The following is a 16,435-nucleotide window of genomic DNA, read 5'->3' as shown; positions in this document are numbered from 1 at the left end:
ACACAGTCACTGTAGTAAGTTTTGGAAAGAAGACTCAGTTACTCAGCAAACAATGTCTTACTACACTGCTACCTAGATATGCCTACACAAGAGACTTAAAGCTCTAGTCCTACCGCTACAGCATATGATCGCATCAAGCTAGTCTACTAATTAGCTTATACTTCATCACATAGATTTGCCAATTTATTCAATAAGCAGTGAGATGTACTTGCCACAAATCAGTTTTAGACATTCTGTAGCAAGGCTACTATACTAGTTTAAACCTTAAGCTCAAGCATTTCAAGATATTCCAGAAAATATATGAATAAACTTATATTTTTTAAGCAATACATACTATTTTAAGACAACCCACGCAGGTAAGTCAGATGAAGAGTAAAACTGAACAATCATCACTAAAACATTTCCATTGGAAATGTGCTGAAGTTCACAATTGTCTTCATTACCACCTTACTGAAGTTTTCTTATGTGTTTCTAGTCTACATACCACACATTTCACACAGTCATACAAATCTGAACCAGATTTTAAACATTCAGGTAACAGGGAAGTCCATTCACTGCAAAGATTCATTTTTCACAGAAAAGCCATGCTAGGTAAGACCAAATATTGCAGGATTCTTCACAGGAGTACAGGTATTTTAGAAACCATGAACTTTCAGTTGTTCTTCCTTGACAATGCCAATCTAAAGGAAAAAAGCAACATATTTCAGTAAAGCTTACATGTTTATAGTGTTGTGATATCAAATTACCACAATCTTGTACTTTGATCAAAGAAATTGAAATACAGTATATCCTCAAGAAAGCAGCGTTCTGTTTCCAAAACATTTCTGGGTCACACAGAAGAATTTACTATTCAAAAAATAAAATTTTCTTAGATACTGCATTTGTTCTGTAGTCCTAGCAATTACTCTTTGGCAGTTTAGAAACTCTCCACCATGGTTTACACCAGTAAGCGAGTGGCGATTGCCTCTTTCCTCTGTAGTAGTTTCAGTCTCAAAATTACTGTTTGCAAACACTTCATTTTACAAATAAAGAACCTGAATTGTACTTCGAGAAAACAAGTTGTATGTTGTAGTGCGGTAAATGCACTCTAAGGCACTTTGATTCTTGTAGGATGAGAGTAAACCTCCAATAAGTGATTCAAGTGTCAATTTACTTTTTGGCTGCAAGCATAAAGGAAGAGTGGACATCTGCTTAATTAACATCTTTTGTCAGCTGTTACACCATTGCTTCCACACAGGTTCAGAATATTGCAAAATGATTATCTTTACTCTCTCACCTCCAAAAGGAATTGGCAAATGTTCTTCCTCTGGTCACCTTGAAGCTGGATAACTTCACCGTATTCAGGATGTTCAATCACAGTACCATTACAAGCAAATTTCTAGAAAGAGACATTCATGTTTTAAGACACTGAATGTACATTATGATTTTGCTAAGAAAGTCTTTTCTGCTTTTCTTTTTCTGAATCTTGTCACAGAAGCTGCTTGCTAAATACTGATGTCAAGCAAGGCAAAGGCATGATCTGGTCTACACTAGTTTTGAGAGTAAATGGAGTATGTTTGGTAATGCTTACAGAGACTAACCAAGCTGCTGATGGTAAATTCAAGTAAAGATGGGATTAGCCACCATGAAGGAGGAACTAGCCAATGCTCATTACAAGAATGAAAAACAAAGGCTTAAGATACAGTCTTTCAACTCTGCATTACTTTAAAATATTTTCATACTACTACAAGAATGATCTCTACTTCAGCAGTAACCCAACAATGAAAGAAGCAGGAATGCAAAAATAGTTCTACTTTGAACTGATCTTATACCTCACATCAACGCCCAGAATATTTTTTACTTAATTCTTTATAGGATAGAAATCTTTAGCGTTTTAGCATGAAGCAATGTCACTGGACACCAAGAGGAGTTTTGAGAAAGACAGAGAAAGGGATTAAGCTGAATATGGAAGTGATGTGCGCTGGCAAGAATGAGATAAAACAACTGTTCTGTTATTTAGCATTAATAACTATCATTCTCCTTTATATAGTACCTTTATTCTTAAAATCAAATCAAGAACTTCACCTTTTTGAAGGCTTTCACAAGTTTCTTCTTGTCATAGTCATCTGCAATTCCCTGAACAGTTGTCAGTGTCTTTCTTCCGTTTCGCTGTTGGATCCTTATATGAATGTAATCCTCAGTCCCTGCTGGGAGTAAGTCGTCACCCTTTGTTGCATCAGCAAAGGGGTCTGCAAAAAGAAAAAGTTTTTTTTTTTTTTTTTTTTTTTTAAATTCCCATGCAAGATAAACTCAAGCTCAAAAACTATCAGACAAGTTCAAGTTCCTCACCTCCCAAAGGTTGGTCTTTAGGGGGTAACTTTGCCATTTTCTCCCATTTTAAAATACATTCTACTTTCTTCTACATCTGTATTATCCCTTACCTAGCCTACTAACTCACCACAGTGCTCTCATGCATCTAACTTCTTTAATACCTTCCTGAATATGGACAATTGCCAGCTACAGTATTGATTGACTGCACTATTTCTTGTAAGCCATGAATCATGAAGCTCTACACCTGAAAAATGGTTTTTAAAGAACGTTAAGTGCACATAATGTTTTAGACAGCCATATACTTTTAAGTAAAATACAGTTTGCAGGGAGAGGTCATATCTTTTATCAGATAATTGGTTTAGAAAAATAAAAGAGCTCTTGCAAACACACTCAGTTCAGGAATCAAGTTCAGGAATCTTACACTCTTGACAGCTACCACACTACCAGCTTAAACTCATAACCTAAACAAAACACAGCAACAGACATTAATAGATGACTACAGCTGTTTCTAAACCAGCGCTGTTCAGTCAGTCAGTAGTTTTAGGCCATAAGTGTAACACAGTTCACTTATACTTCAACTACAGAAAGGTCTGTTCTCAAATGCTTCCAAGCTTAAATATACCTAACACTTAAAACTCGAAGGCATTGAAAAAGAAAGGTTTCCAGGTTATGCTTCTTGTTCTCCGCAAAAGCTTATTTAATACTGACGCTATTCTACCTAGAAGTTTCCTAATCTGTAGGTCCTCCAAATAAACCTTGAAGAAAGAACTGCTTTAAGTTGTTGGATTTTTGTTTTGTTTAACTTGGTATTAACATACCCAATAACTTTTGGATACTAGTCAGAACCATATTGAAGAGCCTCATTACAGGAAACATAGGTTCAACATTTGTGCAAGTTATGACTTCCTAAACTTCCATCCAAAACACAAATCTAAAAACACCAATCAAGTTTTGCCATCCACTTAAAACAAACATACCAAAAGAATACAACTTCAGCAAAAAAAGGAACGGAATTAATATTTCAAAGAAAAGGTAGAAGAAAAAGGGAGCCTTGACACAAAGGTGGCTTGGCAGAGTCTAAGCTTAGGTTGGAGATGAGCCAACACTGTAGGTGTTTACACTGAATAACTTAAAAGAAATCCTGTGGGCTAAACTCCCAAATGATGATTTACATAACCTCCTAATATGTCTCCTATGTGCACAAAGACAGAGTTAAAACACTAAAAGCTTGACAACATTATCTTACAAAGTATTTTTTTGCTTGCTTTTGTTATCTATAGATGAGGAAGTTGGAGAACCACAGCCCAGTAAGGTAAACTTCCATACTAATACAAGAGAAATAACCTACCACCCATACAGCTCAATCTGTGCAAATAGTATCATAGGTAGGGCATATCAGGTTTTGGGGCATTAGCAAGGAAAAGGCAGTCTTGCAGTAAAGCAAGGCGCTTTTTTAATTGGAGCGGAGGCAGTAAGCAGAAAATCCCCTTCCCTGACACCATACCCGGCCTCCCTCTGCCCACCTAGACGTTAAGACCTTGGGGGCTGCAGCCATCAGCGAGTCCTGCTCGGGGTGCTCCCACACACCCAGGCAAGCGACGGGCCGGGGAACAGGAGCGGGGCGGCGTAGGCTCCCCTTACCGAAGGACTGGAGGTTCTGGATAGAGGACATGCGATTTTGCGGCGGGAGGCTGGCGCAGCGTGGAAAAGGCCGCGGTTGACTCCGTTCCCGTCACGGCTCCAGCTCCGCAGCGCCGCCGGAGGTGAGGAGCGAGGAGGGGAGGAGCAGCGAGAGGAAAGGGAGGGGTAACGCATCTGTGAGGGAGGCGAAGGGGGGGGAGGACTAAATGCGAGAGCTAGGAGGAGAGGAGTGGTGAGAGCCGCCTGCCCATAGCACACCGCCCCACAGCATGGTCAAGGGGCAGCAGCCGCCGCATCTCCTCCTGAGACCACGGGCACCTGGAAATAACTTGCCTGGACACTCACTTCCCCACAGTATAAGCCCCTGGTCACAGAAGCTTCTCATTATTGAGGCTAACTTTTGGGGTGCCCCCATGGGGTTCCCTTTGCTGTCGGGTTGCCTCTGGTTTGGGTGCTGCTGTTTCTGTGTTTCCAAGCTGGGCTGACCTTCCAAGCTGTCCTCGAATCGGGGTGTTTTTTCTTTCACCTTACCACTCCCCATTCAGACAATTTGGGAATAAAACCTCTTCTTCAGGTATATCTTCCTGGACAAAAAGATGTGGACTGGTGGAGGATGTGATTGTCGGGAGCTGTCTTGGGCACAGTGACCACGAAATGGTGGAGTTCTCTATTCTTGGCAAGGCCAGGAAGGGGACCAGTAAAACCGCTGTATTGGACTTCTGGAGGGCTGACTTTGAGCTGCTCAGGACACTGGTTGGTGGAGTCCCTTGGGAGGCGGTTCTGAAGGGCAGAGGAGTCCAGGAAGGCTGGGCGCTCTTCAAGAGGGAAATCTTAATGGCACAGGAACGGTCTGTCCCCACGTGCCCAAAGACGAGCTGGCGGGGAAGAAGAATAGCCTGGCTCAACAGAGAGTTGTGGCTTAAGCGTAGGAGAAAAAAGAGGGTTTACAATCTTTGGAAAAGAGGGTGGGACACTCAGGAGGACTATAAGGCTGTTGCGAGGCTGTGCAGGGACAAAATTAGAAAGGCCAAAGCTCATCTGGAGCTCAATCTGGCTACTGCTGTTAAAGATAACAAAAAACATTTTTATAAATATGTCAACACAAAAAGGAGGACTAAGGAGAATCTCCATCCTTTACTGGATGCGGGGGGAAACTTGGTGACGAGAGATGAGGAAAAGGCGGAGGTGCTTAATGCCTTCTTTGCCTCAGTCTTTAGCAGCAATACCGGTTGTTCTCTGGATACCCAGTACCCTGAGCTGGTGGAAGGGGATGGGGAGCAGGATGTGGCCCTCACTATCCACGAAGAACTGGTTGGTGACCTGGTACGGCACTTGGATGTGCACAAGTCGATGGGGCCGGATGGGATCCACCCAAGGGTACTGAGAGAACTGGCAGAGGAGCTGGCCAAGCCACTGTCCATCATTTATCAGCAGTCCTGGCTATCGGGGGAGGTCCCAGTTGACTGGCGGCTAGCAAACGTGACGCCCATCTACAAGAAGGGCCGGAGGGCAGACCCGGGAAACTACAGGCCTGTCAGTTTGACCTCAGTGCCAGGGAAGCTCATGGAGCAGATCCTCTTGAGAGTCATCACACAGCACTTGCAGGGCAAGCAGGCGATCAGGCCCAGTCAGCATGGGTTTATGAAAGGCAGGTCCTGCTTGACGAACCTGATCTCCTTCTATGACAAAGTGACGCGCTTAGTGGATGAGGGAAAGGCTGTGGATGTGGTCTACCTTGACTTCAGCAAGGCTTTTGACACTGTCTCCCACAGCATTCTCCTCAAGAAACTGGCTGCTCTTGGCTTGGAGTGTCGCACGCTTCGTTGGGTTAAAAACTGGCTGGATAGCCGGGCCCAAAGAGTCGTGGTAAATGGAGTCAAGTCCAGTTGGAGGCCGGTCACTAGTGGCGTTCCCCAGGGCTCGGTGCTGGGGCCGGTCCTCTTTAATATTTTCATCGATGATCTGGACGAGGGCATTGAGTGCACCCTCAGTAAGTTTGCAGATGACACCAAGCTAGGTGCGTGTGTTGATCTGCTTGAGGGTAGGAAGGCTCTGCAGGAGGATCTGGATAGGCTGCACCAATGGGCTGAGGCCAACTGCATGAAGTTTAACAAGCCCAAGTGCCGGGTCCTGCACCTGCGATGCAATAACCCCAAGCAGAGCTACAGGCTGGGAGATGAGTGGTTGGAAAGCTGCCAGGCAGAGAAGGACCTGGGAGTGATGGTTGATAGTCGGCTGAATATGAGCCAGCAGTATGCTCAGGTGGCCAAGAAAGCCAACAGCATCCTGGCTTGCATAAGAAACAGTGTGACCAGCAGGGCTAGGGAGGTGATCGTCCCCCTGTACTCGGCTCTGGTGAGGCCGCACCTTGAGTACTGTGTTCTGTTTTGGGCCCCTCGCTACAAGGAGGACATCGAGGTGCTTGAGTGGGTCCAGAGAAGGGCGACAAAGCTGGTGAGGGGCCTGGAGAACAAGTCCTACGAGGAACGGCTGAGGGAGCTGGGCTTGTTTAGCCTGGAGAAAAGGAGGCTCAGGGGCGACCTTATTGCTCTCTACAGGTACCTTAAAGGAGGCTGTAGAGAGGTGGGGGTTGGTCTGTTTTCCCACGTGCCTGGTGACAGGACGAGGGGGAATGGGCTTAAGTTGCGCCAGGGGAGTTTTAGGTTAGATCTTAGGAAAAACTTCTTTACCAAAAGGGTTGTTAGACATTGGAACAGGCTGCCCAGGGAAGTGGTGGAGTCACCATCCCTGGAAGTCTTTAAAAGACGTTTAGATCTAGAGCTTAGGGATATGATTTAGTGGGGACTGTTAGCGTTAGGTCAGAGGTTGGACTTGATGATCTTGAGGTCTCTTCCAACCTAGAAATTCTGTGATTCTGTGATTCTGTGATATGTTCAATGCCAGGGGTGTGTTGGGGGAGACAGTCAGCACCACACAAAGCACCAGTGTCTCCTCACGTGCTTCTTCCCTTGTTGGGACTGCAGTGGTAAAAGCTTGCATTTAAACCTCTGCCTTGAAAAAAAATTGCTTGCATTACAAAGCTTGCCAGTCTTCAGGAGGTGATTAATGGCTTTGCAGATGTACAATAACCTAGTTCCATTGGCATGTCTGCCAGGATATTTCTCCCTTCCTCCCTCCCTCCATCTCTCCCTCCCTCCCTGCATTTTGTAGGGAGGTTTTCCTCTTTCCCCTGGGGGAAGCAGGATGATTTGTCACGGATCAAACCCTCTACCTACCTTGTGCTGCCATCAGTGAAGCCTTTCACTGCAATATGGCTTGCAGAGAAGGGTTGTCTAAGTCTTACCCAGGTGGCTGCAAAGGGCATTATGGGGACAGCAATGGGAGGATGGGGAGATGCTAATTACAAGGCTTGTGGTGCCTGCTTCAGTCACAGAGGTGTGCTACAAATTCGAACAGTGTATGTGGATTGAGGATGCCAAACTAGTCACAGAGAGACCTTCTGGGCAGATTGACCAAGCTCAAGACACCTGTTATATATGGAGTGGTAATTCGTGTCGAGAAGATGGTTGATATTAAGAAAGAAGGGGGAGATTTGGGAGCATGTCCATGGGGGTCGGAAAGCCCTGTGGTTGATGAGAACATCAGACTCTTAACGATGAGGCCATCAGGAATGTAAAAGAGTTTAGAGGGAACAAAGAAGGGTGATTCAGGAGACTCCATGCAGTCTTGGGTTTCTTGTTCTCCAGGCCTTAAGGCATGGAAGTTTTTGGGTGTTTGCTGTTGTTATATGCAAAGTTGTTTGACCAATGAAAAGTTGTTTTTGAAAAGGACTGCTGTGGGGTAAAGGGTATAAGAGGGGAGCCTGCCCTCAAGATAAAAAAAAAAAGGCAACATGATGAAGTTATGTCAACAATAAAGAAGCAGGAAAAAAGGAGTGAAGAGGAACAGGCTAGCAGGATGGAGACCAGGACGGGAACAGGCACATTGATTGCCTCATGAAGATAGGTTCGGCCAAAATCAGCAAACTGCTCAGAAAAGCTTGTACAGAAAGTCGCTGGAAATAGGCGTACTGGAGCTGGGAAGAAGCTCGAGCTGAGAGAAGCGGACCTGTGCACACAACTGCCCCTCGCTGGTAAGCAGTTGCGCATTATGGAGAATCATACGTCCTTAGAAACTAAGACTGTCCTGGTAACCTTACACATTATTCTCCTTATTAACAATTGGACAGTTTATGATCCTGAAATATGGGACCAAATTGAGGTCAAGGTGTGGGACTCTGCAACTAGAAATGACAAGGTTGCAGTGGGATTGCTCGGCACCTGGCGAGCAATCTCTGAGGCCTTAAAGAGCCATGTGGGACCACAGTCAGAAACGTGTGGTTTACCAGACAGTGAGGGAGCTGCGGGCTCCTTTACTGATCCGACTGCTATGCCATGGGCCCCTCTGCTGCTACAGCCGTCGAAGGCCTTTGCTGTTCTGCCCCCTGGTGACCTGGACGTGCCTTTTGTCCTAGGCCCTATTGGCCTTGAAAAGGAGATGGATATGCTTTTCTTCGATCCGGGAAGAAAGGGGTACATAAGGCCTGAAGACTGAGTTGCTTGACAACTTAAAGCAAGACATATTGTTCAAAAGGATTGGAAAATGGAGACTGTTTTTTGTAATCAAGAATTGGAATGGAAATTGGAGACTGTTAAGTCATGTAACTTAAAGGATTGTTTGTTACCTTTCCTGATTGTACGTATATATAGGCATACTCGGGTTTAGTATGTAAAAGCAATGTTAAGTTGTCAAGCAACTCTGGCCACGCTCCCAAATCTCCCCCTTCTTTATTAATATCAACCATCTTCTCGACATGAATTACCACTTCATACATGATGAAAACTTTTTCATCATAACATGATGAAACATAACATGATGAAACTTTTTCCCAGCAGCAAAGCAGGCATCCTGTTTTGCTCTTCCTTTTTTTCCTTTTTTCCCTTTTTCTTCCAGCCCATAGTTTCTTTACCTTGTCTGGACAACTACCACCGTCTCTGTAAGGCATCATGATGAAATAGATCAGCAAACTGATTGGGGTTATAAAAACAAACTCAAAGTTTAGAACGTCAACTCCACTTCACTTGCATAATACTGCAGCAGTTCTGCTGGGACAACCAAAGAGGACGGAGGCTGGGACAGGCTATGGATGAGAGGACAGTGGATCTTCGGACACAAAAGGAAAGCCTAAGTGTGCAGGCTTAGGTGAGTTCTTTGCTCACTGCAGAAGTCCTTGTACTTTGAACCTTTATACATTTTAAATAGTTTTGTACTTGTAGTTCTTAGTAGGGTTAACCCAGGCCCATGGGCTCATGGTGCATCTGTGAGATTTATTGTACAGTTTACAAATGAGAGATTTGGTGTCTGGGAAACAAAAAAGCTGCTTTATAAGCCAAGAAGGTGTGACTTCGTTGTCCTGACAAAATCAGACCAGTTCTTAAGTGCAAACCTTGACAGCTACAGAGGGAACGGAAACAAATCCTGATTGCATCTTGGCATGCAGTGGGTGACAATTAAAACAAGGGCCATGTCAGGCATTCTTATTGTTCCCTTGGCAGCCAGCCTTAGCATCCATGTGCTTTGGTGTGCGGTCTCTGCAAGGTTGTGCCAATGCAAAGAGCTCTCTCTCAGCTGCCTTCCTTAGAGGGAGCTGCAGGTCTCTATGTCATATCCATCACTTAGATCTGACACAAACATTGTCTTTGCCACCACCTTGCACCAGGTTTTGGTCACTGTGGGTAGAGACAGGTGACATCCTGCTGGAGATGTGCTGCTTGTCCTGCTTTTGCCCCCTTGGCAGCTGTCCTGAGGTCCCTTGCCTTCACTGAGTCCTCTCCATGGCCTTGAGCAGCCACTGCTGTGGCTGTGAAAATCTTGGTAGTGAAGGCTTCCAGCTGCATCTGGCTGTGGAGGCATTGTTGCTTAGGGTTAAACTTCAGATTGCAGCTAATTTTTCTAGATACAAGACTGGAGTTAATCCCGTTCACTAATATCTATTTGATATCAGTGCTTAAGCAATGGTCTTGGACCAATACTCTTGCTATTCCATGACTAATATAGAACTTGGTAACTATTCTGCAGAAAAAGAAGAACATCTTTTCTAATTATCCTGATCATGGCTTCAAGCTATTTAAGTGTAATGGTTGCAAGACGTGGTTATTAATAGCAATTAGAGCTTTCCTTTGACAGTATTGCAGTTCATCTGTCAAATGGTATGTGAATCACTGAAGGTTATTTATGACTGGATCAGCTGCAAGGATGAAATCCAGGGGCTCACTGGCATGCAGGTGAAAAATACGACACAATGGAGCCATCAACTACACTTTTGCACACAATGCCATGGTAATTCAAAACCCCACCTTTACTGAGTACCCCCAGAAGTACTTCAGCTGCCCTTCAGGAGTAACAAGTAACCCAGACAGTTGGGAGAAATATAATTCTTCCAGAGAATTGTTGTGTTGGAAATTTGAGCCTGAAATAGCACAAGAGCTATGTGTCAGGAAAGAAGTAAACCAAGTGGTAAGGGCTAAAGCCTTGCTTTAAGTACGATTCTGAATGATATCTGTCATGGCATGTGTACACATAAGGATGCCCTTACCTTAAGCTCCCTTCAATCATCTCTGTAATAAGTGGAATGAACAACACTCGGGTTTTTGTTTGTTTGTGTATATATGTGCACACATATATATATATATACACACTTTCATGTGCAGCACCCTAATACTGATTTTTTTATTCCTTAGGAGCCTTTACAAAGCCAAAAGGTCTGTTAATTTAACCAGGGATTGCTCATGTAGGCAGATCCCCTGGACATGGTCCTGTGTTCTGCCTTACCAGGCCATAGCAGACCCTGTGCTGACTGTCCTTTTGCTACAGCCTGGAAACCCAGACAATTATTGCTTGAAGTATGCAGTGTTCAAACATCAGTTTAAGTTGCCTGACAAAGCAATTGTGCATGGAATGTGCAAATAGCAGATAGCAGCACTTATCCTGTATTCCATCAATGCAACTACTTTATACATAAATTCAGCTCTACTCCAGTACCAGAAGTATGCCTGTTCTGGCCTAATGTTGATAATCTGAAAATAATGACCAAATGCTGGAATACAGTGCTGGATCCCTCAAGACAGGCCAAATTACTTCCATCCTTTATTTCTTGAACTGTACTCTTCCTTGCTCCTGCTACATGGGTCTACCTACTATAGCCAGCCACATTTGTCAGTCATGCATATCTAAGTGCTATGCTGAAGGCTGTGTAATGCTTCTAGCAGAGAGGAAGAATAGAAAAAGTTTCAGAAGAAATCTTCCCTCTATCTACACTGTCAGCAATGTGGTTTTGAAAGTGGCTGTAACCATGCCAAATCTGGCTTGAATTTTTCCATCTGCACTCTAAAACTGATACAAAGCCTCCACAGTGTGCTAAGGAAGGGCTTAGGGAGCTTGATCGATGCCCTGATCTGTAGCCCATGCCTGAGCTGCCCAGCTGCTGACAGTTGTTCCAGTAAGCCTGTGATAGCTGGGAGAACTGTGCAAAGCTGGCACTGTGGTGGTGGTAAACACTTGGATATGCACTCCAACTTGTTAGAGAGCTGGCTTATATGATCTTGAGATACACATGCTTTTGTATGAACCTAGTGGAGGTTCATTTCTTGCTCTGTGATGAGCAAAAGGCTAATTTCTGTCTTAACCAGTAGATGGTCCTGTTTCTCAAAGAAAAAAATTGCTCCAAAATAAAGCCAGTCTTGGCTTTTCTCTAATCCTGAATAATGTTAGAAGAGAAGAGCTTCAGTGTAAATCCAGACATAATTAATGGTCACTCCTTGTTGTTTGACTTGACATGGTTTTCAGAATAGACTGAATACAACTTTCCATGAATCCTCCAAACTCAATTAGTGCAATTACTGATAAAATATTTCCTGGTTAGTCAGGTAAGAATTCCCAGCTCCAGACAGCACAAGTCTCAAATCTCTCCCTCTCATTCAAATATAAGCAAGATCAGAATGGCCATATTTTATCACTTCATTCCAAACACAGAAGTAATTTTCTACCTCAGTATGAAGGCTGGGCAGATTCATGTAGAAGTTCAACATTGTGGTATTTTTGAACTATTCTCGTGCTGGTATGTGAAACAATGAGAGTGGTGGGCTGAAAAAAAAAAAAAGTTTGTGTTTCTTTATCCAACTGCATTAAATACCTTTGCTGTGGTGGTTTTCACGTTTAGTTTGTGTGCATGTGCCCAACTTCTCAGTAAACACAGAAGAAAGAAGGAGGTAGTAACAACTCTGCCCCTTCACTGCATGCCCCTTCACTGTCCTCTAGATGATCTTCCCAGTTCATGCTTTCATCACCTCCTTTCCCTTGATCATTCTTTCCCAGTTCCTCCTAATTATGAATGTCTTTTGCATTTCTGTGCTGTCTTGCTTTCCTGAGCCAAAGCATACGTCTTGCTATGAACAGCATATCTAAATAAAATAAGAACACAACTTCCTGAAAAGACTCTGAGAAGTCAGGATGATTTATTTGAAGCTTCTCAGTGCCATACATAGCACTAAGATAGTTTGGTTGTGGCCTGCTGGAAAGAGATGACAACTTACAGTCAATGAAGACGGAGTAAAATAGTACTTTGGTAAGAGAAATGCCTGATGAATCTCATTTAAATAGACTGTCTCATAGCTGGGGACAGTGGATCTTCATTGCCCAGAACATACAGTAACCTTTCACGAAGGCAGAATGACCAAAAGCAAAAATGAAAAATAAATGCTTGAAACTGGCAAGCGGTGCATCCAGAATAGATGCATGGATTTGATCCTTCTTGTAGCAGGGAGAGAGCTGTGAAATCCCTGGCACATGATGTGGATACTGAGAATTAACATGGCTTCAAGAGGCAACTCTGAAAGATAAAGTAATCCATTAAGGGCTACCTGCTACAAAAACATATTAGGTTTAGGAAGTCTCTGAATCACAAATCTCTGTGGCCTGGGAGCGTGTTCTTGTGGGGAACATCAAAATATACTGCCTTGTTTGCAGAGTCTTCCCTAGATGTTCTCTGTGGGCCACCATCAAAAGCCAGATACTGCAGCAGATGAACCTTGGGCCTGAGTGAAAGCAGCTGGGCATATTAGAGCATTTTAAATGCTGGCTCTTCTAATAATGATTTTTCTTTGTATGGCATATTATTTTTCAGGCATCATTTACCAATAAGCATATCTTATTTACATGAAGATTTTATTTTACATGGTCATGTAGGCATCAACCAGTAAAGATTATTAGTGCTATTGAAAGTCTCATGTCACAATGGTAGCAAGACTAGAAAGAGTAAAAGGGATGAGTTTGCCTTTTACTTCTGTTTTAAGATGATATAATCACTTAGCAAAACAAGAACAGATGCTACACATCCTGAAGAGAAAAAACTCACTCCAGCAATTGCCCACGAGAGATCAAGAAAGGATACCTACATTTTCTGGTCCAAATAAACATGTAGAGTCATAAGGGAAAAGAGCTACGATGCAAAACAATGAAGGTTTTTACTTAAGAATATAGCCCCTCCATGCATGCACACAAAATTAGCACAATGGAGGCATGGCTATGGACTGGTTCTTGGATGCAGATTGATTTTTTTAAGTAGCGAGTGTTTGCAAGGTTCAAAGGGAACATGCTAAAAGGAGGTTGCTGAAGAAAGAATGTATATTGATTGTGTTAGCTGTAGAAAGACCTCTTGTGCTGTCATGGACTTGAAGTGCTCTTCATATGTTGCTATTGTGATCCTAAGTAGTCTGAGTAAACTCTTGAAAACTTGGATAAGGGAGACACTTCTTTTAGCTGTTACTAAGTAGAATTTGGAGAAAAGAGTATTTCTTAAGCTTCTTTACTGTGTGTATTCATACACAGGGCTGTAGAGAAAACTACTACACGTAAGGGAGAAATTTATTTTAACTCCTATATTAGTGATCACCCCCTCCCCTGGATGGTGGTGGTGGGGTCACCTTGATGCCTTGATACTGAGTAAGATCAGGGCAAAACAGAATTTCAGTCATGCTTCCTTGTACAAGTAGCTCACAGATTACATTCTCCTTGCCCCACAAATGAATAAAAAATAAAAAATCACTCATTTCTTTTGGGAGGTGGTTGCAGTTAAAAAGTGTCATTTATACTTTGAGGTTTCCTCAGCTGGAGGTGTCTTTGTAGGAAAACTAAATGACAGATCTGCTATTGAACTCCCACTTTGTTCTGTTGGCATTGCAGCATCTCCTACTTGGTCTCAGTTTATGGACTGAGTCATGTCTCAGGGCCAAGTCTTTTAAGCACAGCTTTACAAACTGTTTCTTCAGGTGTTCATTCTCATTAGGAGCTGAGCATGACCCTGAATCTGCAACAGAGCCCGCGGTCTCCAGACAGCCCCATGGCCGTTCACATTTTAGCCTCTCCACAGAGTTGCAACAGAGGAGTGAAATACCTGCCAGGGTGAATGCTGCTCTTCTACAAAACCTCACAGTAAATACAGTCATAGCTGTTAAAGCTGCGGGATCTGTAACAGCGAGAACTAAGAGTAGAAATGCAGTATGGCTTGCGATATTAGCCTCATGCCGTTGAAACTTTGCCACAACTCTTGTAAGCATGTGCTTGGACACAAAGCTGAGCCTGATGGTGTTTGATCAGTTGCTTGGGTGGATCAGTTGCTTGGGTGCTTTGTTGCTGAAGGGCCTCACATGTGCACAGGGGTGAGCTGGCCCCAGCTGCGGGTCAGGATGAGAGCTGAGGACTCACACAAAAAGGGGAGGTGGGACAGCAGCCAGAGAAGCATGGGCAGGGAGACAGGTTCTGCCCTGTGCTGAGTGTGGCAGCCAGCACTGCCCCAGCCTGCCTGTGGCCCCCTGCCCTCCGCTCTCATCTTGGTGTGCTGGGGGGCCTCAGCGAGGTGTCCTTCCAGGCCCCCGCCTCCCTGTGGTGCCGCCCTCAGCTCTTGCTCCCTGCCCTGATCAATAGTTTTCTAAGGGAGCCTCACTTCTCTTCCCCTCCCTTTGTGAATTTAATTTTTTCTCACTAGCACTGCTGACGTCCTCCTGGCCCACCTCTTGACTCCCCCCGCCTTCAAGCCCACTTCTCTGCACTATAAAAGCCATGAGCCCCCAGCAGCCACCCTGCTTCTGCTCAGAGCAGCGGCTACCTGAGGAACTGCCTTGGTGCAAACAGGTGAGTGACAGCTAGCTGCTTTGGCACTTGTCCTAGCTCTTTCCTGCTGGATTTCCTTGTTTTATTTTATTTTTTGCTTTTGCTTCTCTACATTAATGTACATAGCTGTGCTCTGTGCTCAGTCCCATGCACTTTTCCCCAGTTTTGGCAGTGAAGGAGGCAGTGCCGAGGAAACCTGTGGGCAATTTTGTGCCTCTGCAGGGAGAGCACAGGCTGGAGCCTGCAGCACAGTGGTGATGTGAGCCTGATCCCAGGCCTGGAGTCACCCTAGGTTTGAGCTCTTGTGGAGGTTTCCAACACTGCTTTCAAACCTGAAGACCAGTTGGCTTTGCACAGGAAAAGTGTAACACAGTTGCTGGTCTTGAGTAAGATGCTATTTTAGGGTTTACAGAGTTAATAGCACCTTGTCTTCTGAGGATATCCACTGTAGGTTTAGACCAGATGGACCTGTAGTACAACTCAAGTTCAGCGTGCTTTGAGCCAGTGTGCTCAGAGGGAGGGCCAGGCTGCCTCCCACTGCCTGTGTGGGGCATATCCACAGCAAGTTATGATGCTGACAGGGCCAGAGGTGCTGGAGATACTTGCTGTACTCCAAGGCTGCTGGAAAGCAACATTTCTTTGATATCTTCAGCTGGGAATAGCATGGTCAGAGCTGACAAACAGGACCTAGATGCAATGACTTCCTTAATGGCTTAGCTGGAAATACAAATGAGTTGTTTCACTGTAACTTTGCTGGTTACTTAAACAAGCTGTAACTTTCTCTGATGTTGATTGAAGTTACTGGACTGCTGTCACAGTTATTGCTCAGCCAAAGTTTAAAGGCTCTTTCTGAACAGGGACCAAGCAGAACCAGCAAGCTGACTGAGTTGGCAGTGGTACTAACTTCATGCTGCACTCCATGAACAAAATTGTTCCTTAACCTTTTCATTGTGTCAAGTTTTGTTGAAACTGGTAAATTTTTAAAACTTTTTTTGGTGATTATTTAATGGTTGGAAAGGGAGAACAGGCAAAAAGACTACACAAGGTCTTAGTTTTCCAATTTTCCCTTTAGACGAAAGCTGGTGAGCTGTGGGCTCAGGCAGGTCTGGATCTGAGGAGATCAGAGACCATCTCCCAGCCCTGTTGCTTCTCAGGGGCAATGCAAAGGCCTGTGAACAGGTAACCAGAGTTTTGTACTTCTCCTTCATGCCTACTGACAGGGTGGAGCTGGAGTTGGAGATGCTCAGCATCATTTGGGGTCAAGTTTGTGGCAGCATCTGTGCCTATGTTTCTCCCCATACAAGCAGGGGTAGAACAA

The 16,435-nt window shown here is 44.2% G+C and overlaps 1 protein-coding gene across 1 annotated transcript; it reads right to left on the bottom strand.

Annotated features, from left to right (window-relative positions):
* Window positions 1–296: 296 nt before the first annotated feature.
* EIF1B (eukaryotic translation initiation factor 1B) lies at window positions 297–4,086 on the bottom strand. Its single transcript, XM_032181840.1, has 4 exons — window positions 3,952–4,086; window positions 2,065–2,228; window positions 1,277–1,378; window positions 297–680 (listed from the first exon to the last, which is right to left on the bottom strand). The coding sequence occupies exons 1-4, from the start codon at window positions 3,980–3,982 to the stop codon at window positions 636–638; spliced, it is 342 nt and encodes a 113-aa protein (XP_032037731.1). The 5' UTR covers window positions 3,983–4,086; the 3' UTR covers window positions 297–635.
* Between the last annotated feature and the right edge of the window lie 12,349 nt (window positions 4,087–16,435).

Source organism: Aythya fuligula, chromosome 2 (assembly GCF_009819795.1).
Source record: "Aythya fuligula isolate bAytFul2 chromosome 2, bAytFul2.pri, whole genome shotgun sequence".
NCBI lineage: Eukaryota > Metazoa > Chordata > Aves > Anseriformes > Anatidae > Aythya > Aythya fuligula.
The sequence above is the reverse complement of the archived record's forward strand: the minus strand, read 5'-3'. Positions and strand labels throughout refer to the sequence as shown.

Excerpts from the sequence above, each read along its gene's own strand:
- EIF1B (XM_032181840.1), bottom strand. The coding sequence starts at position 3,982 with ATGTCCTCTATCCAGAACCTCCAGTCCTTCG. Across the intron at positions 1,379-2,064 it reads TTGTGAAAGCCTTCAAAAAG|AAATTTGCTTGTAATGGTAC; the intron begins GTGAAGTTCTTG and ends GTCTCTTTCTAG. Across the intron at positions 681-1,276 it reads TTTGCCAATTCCTTTTGGAG|ATTGGCATTGTCAAGGAAGA; the intron begins GTGAGAGAGTAA and ends TTTTTCCTTTAG.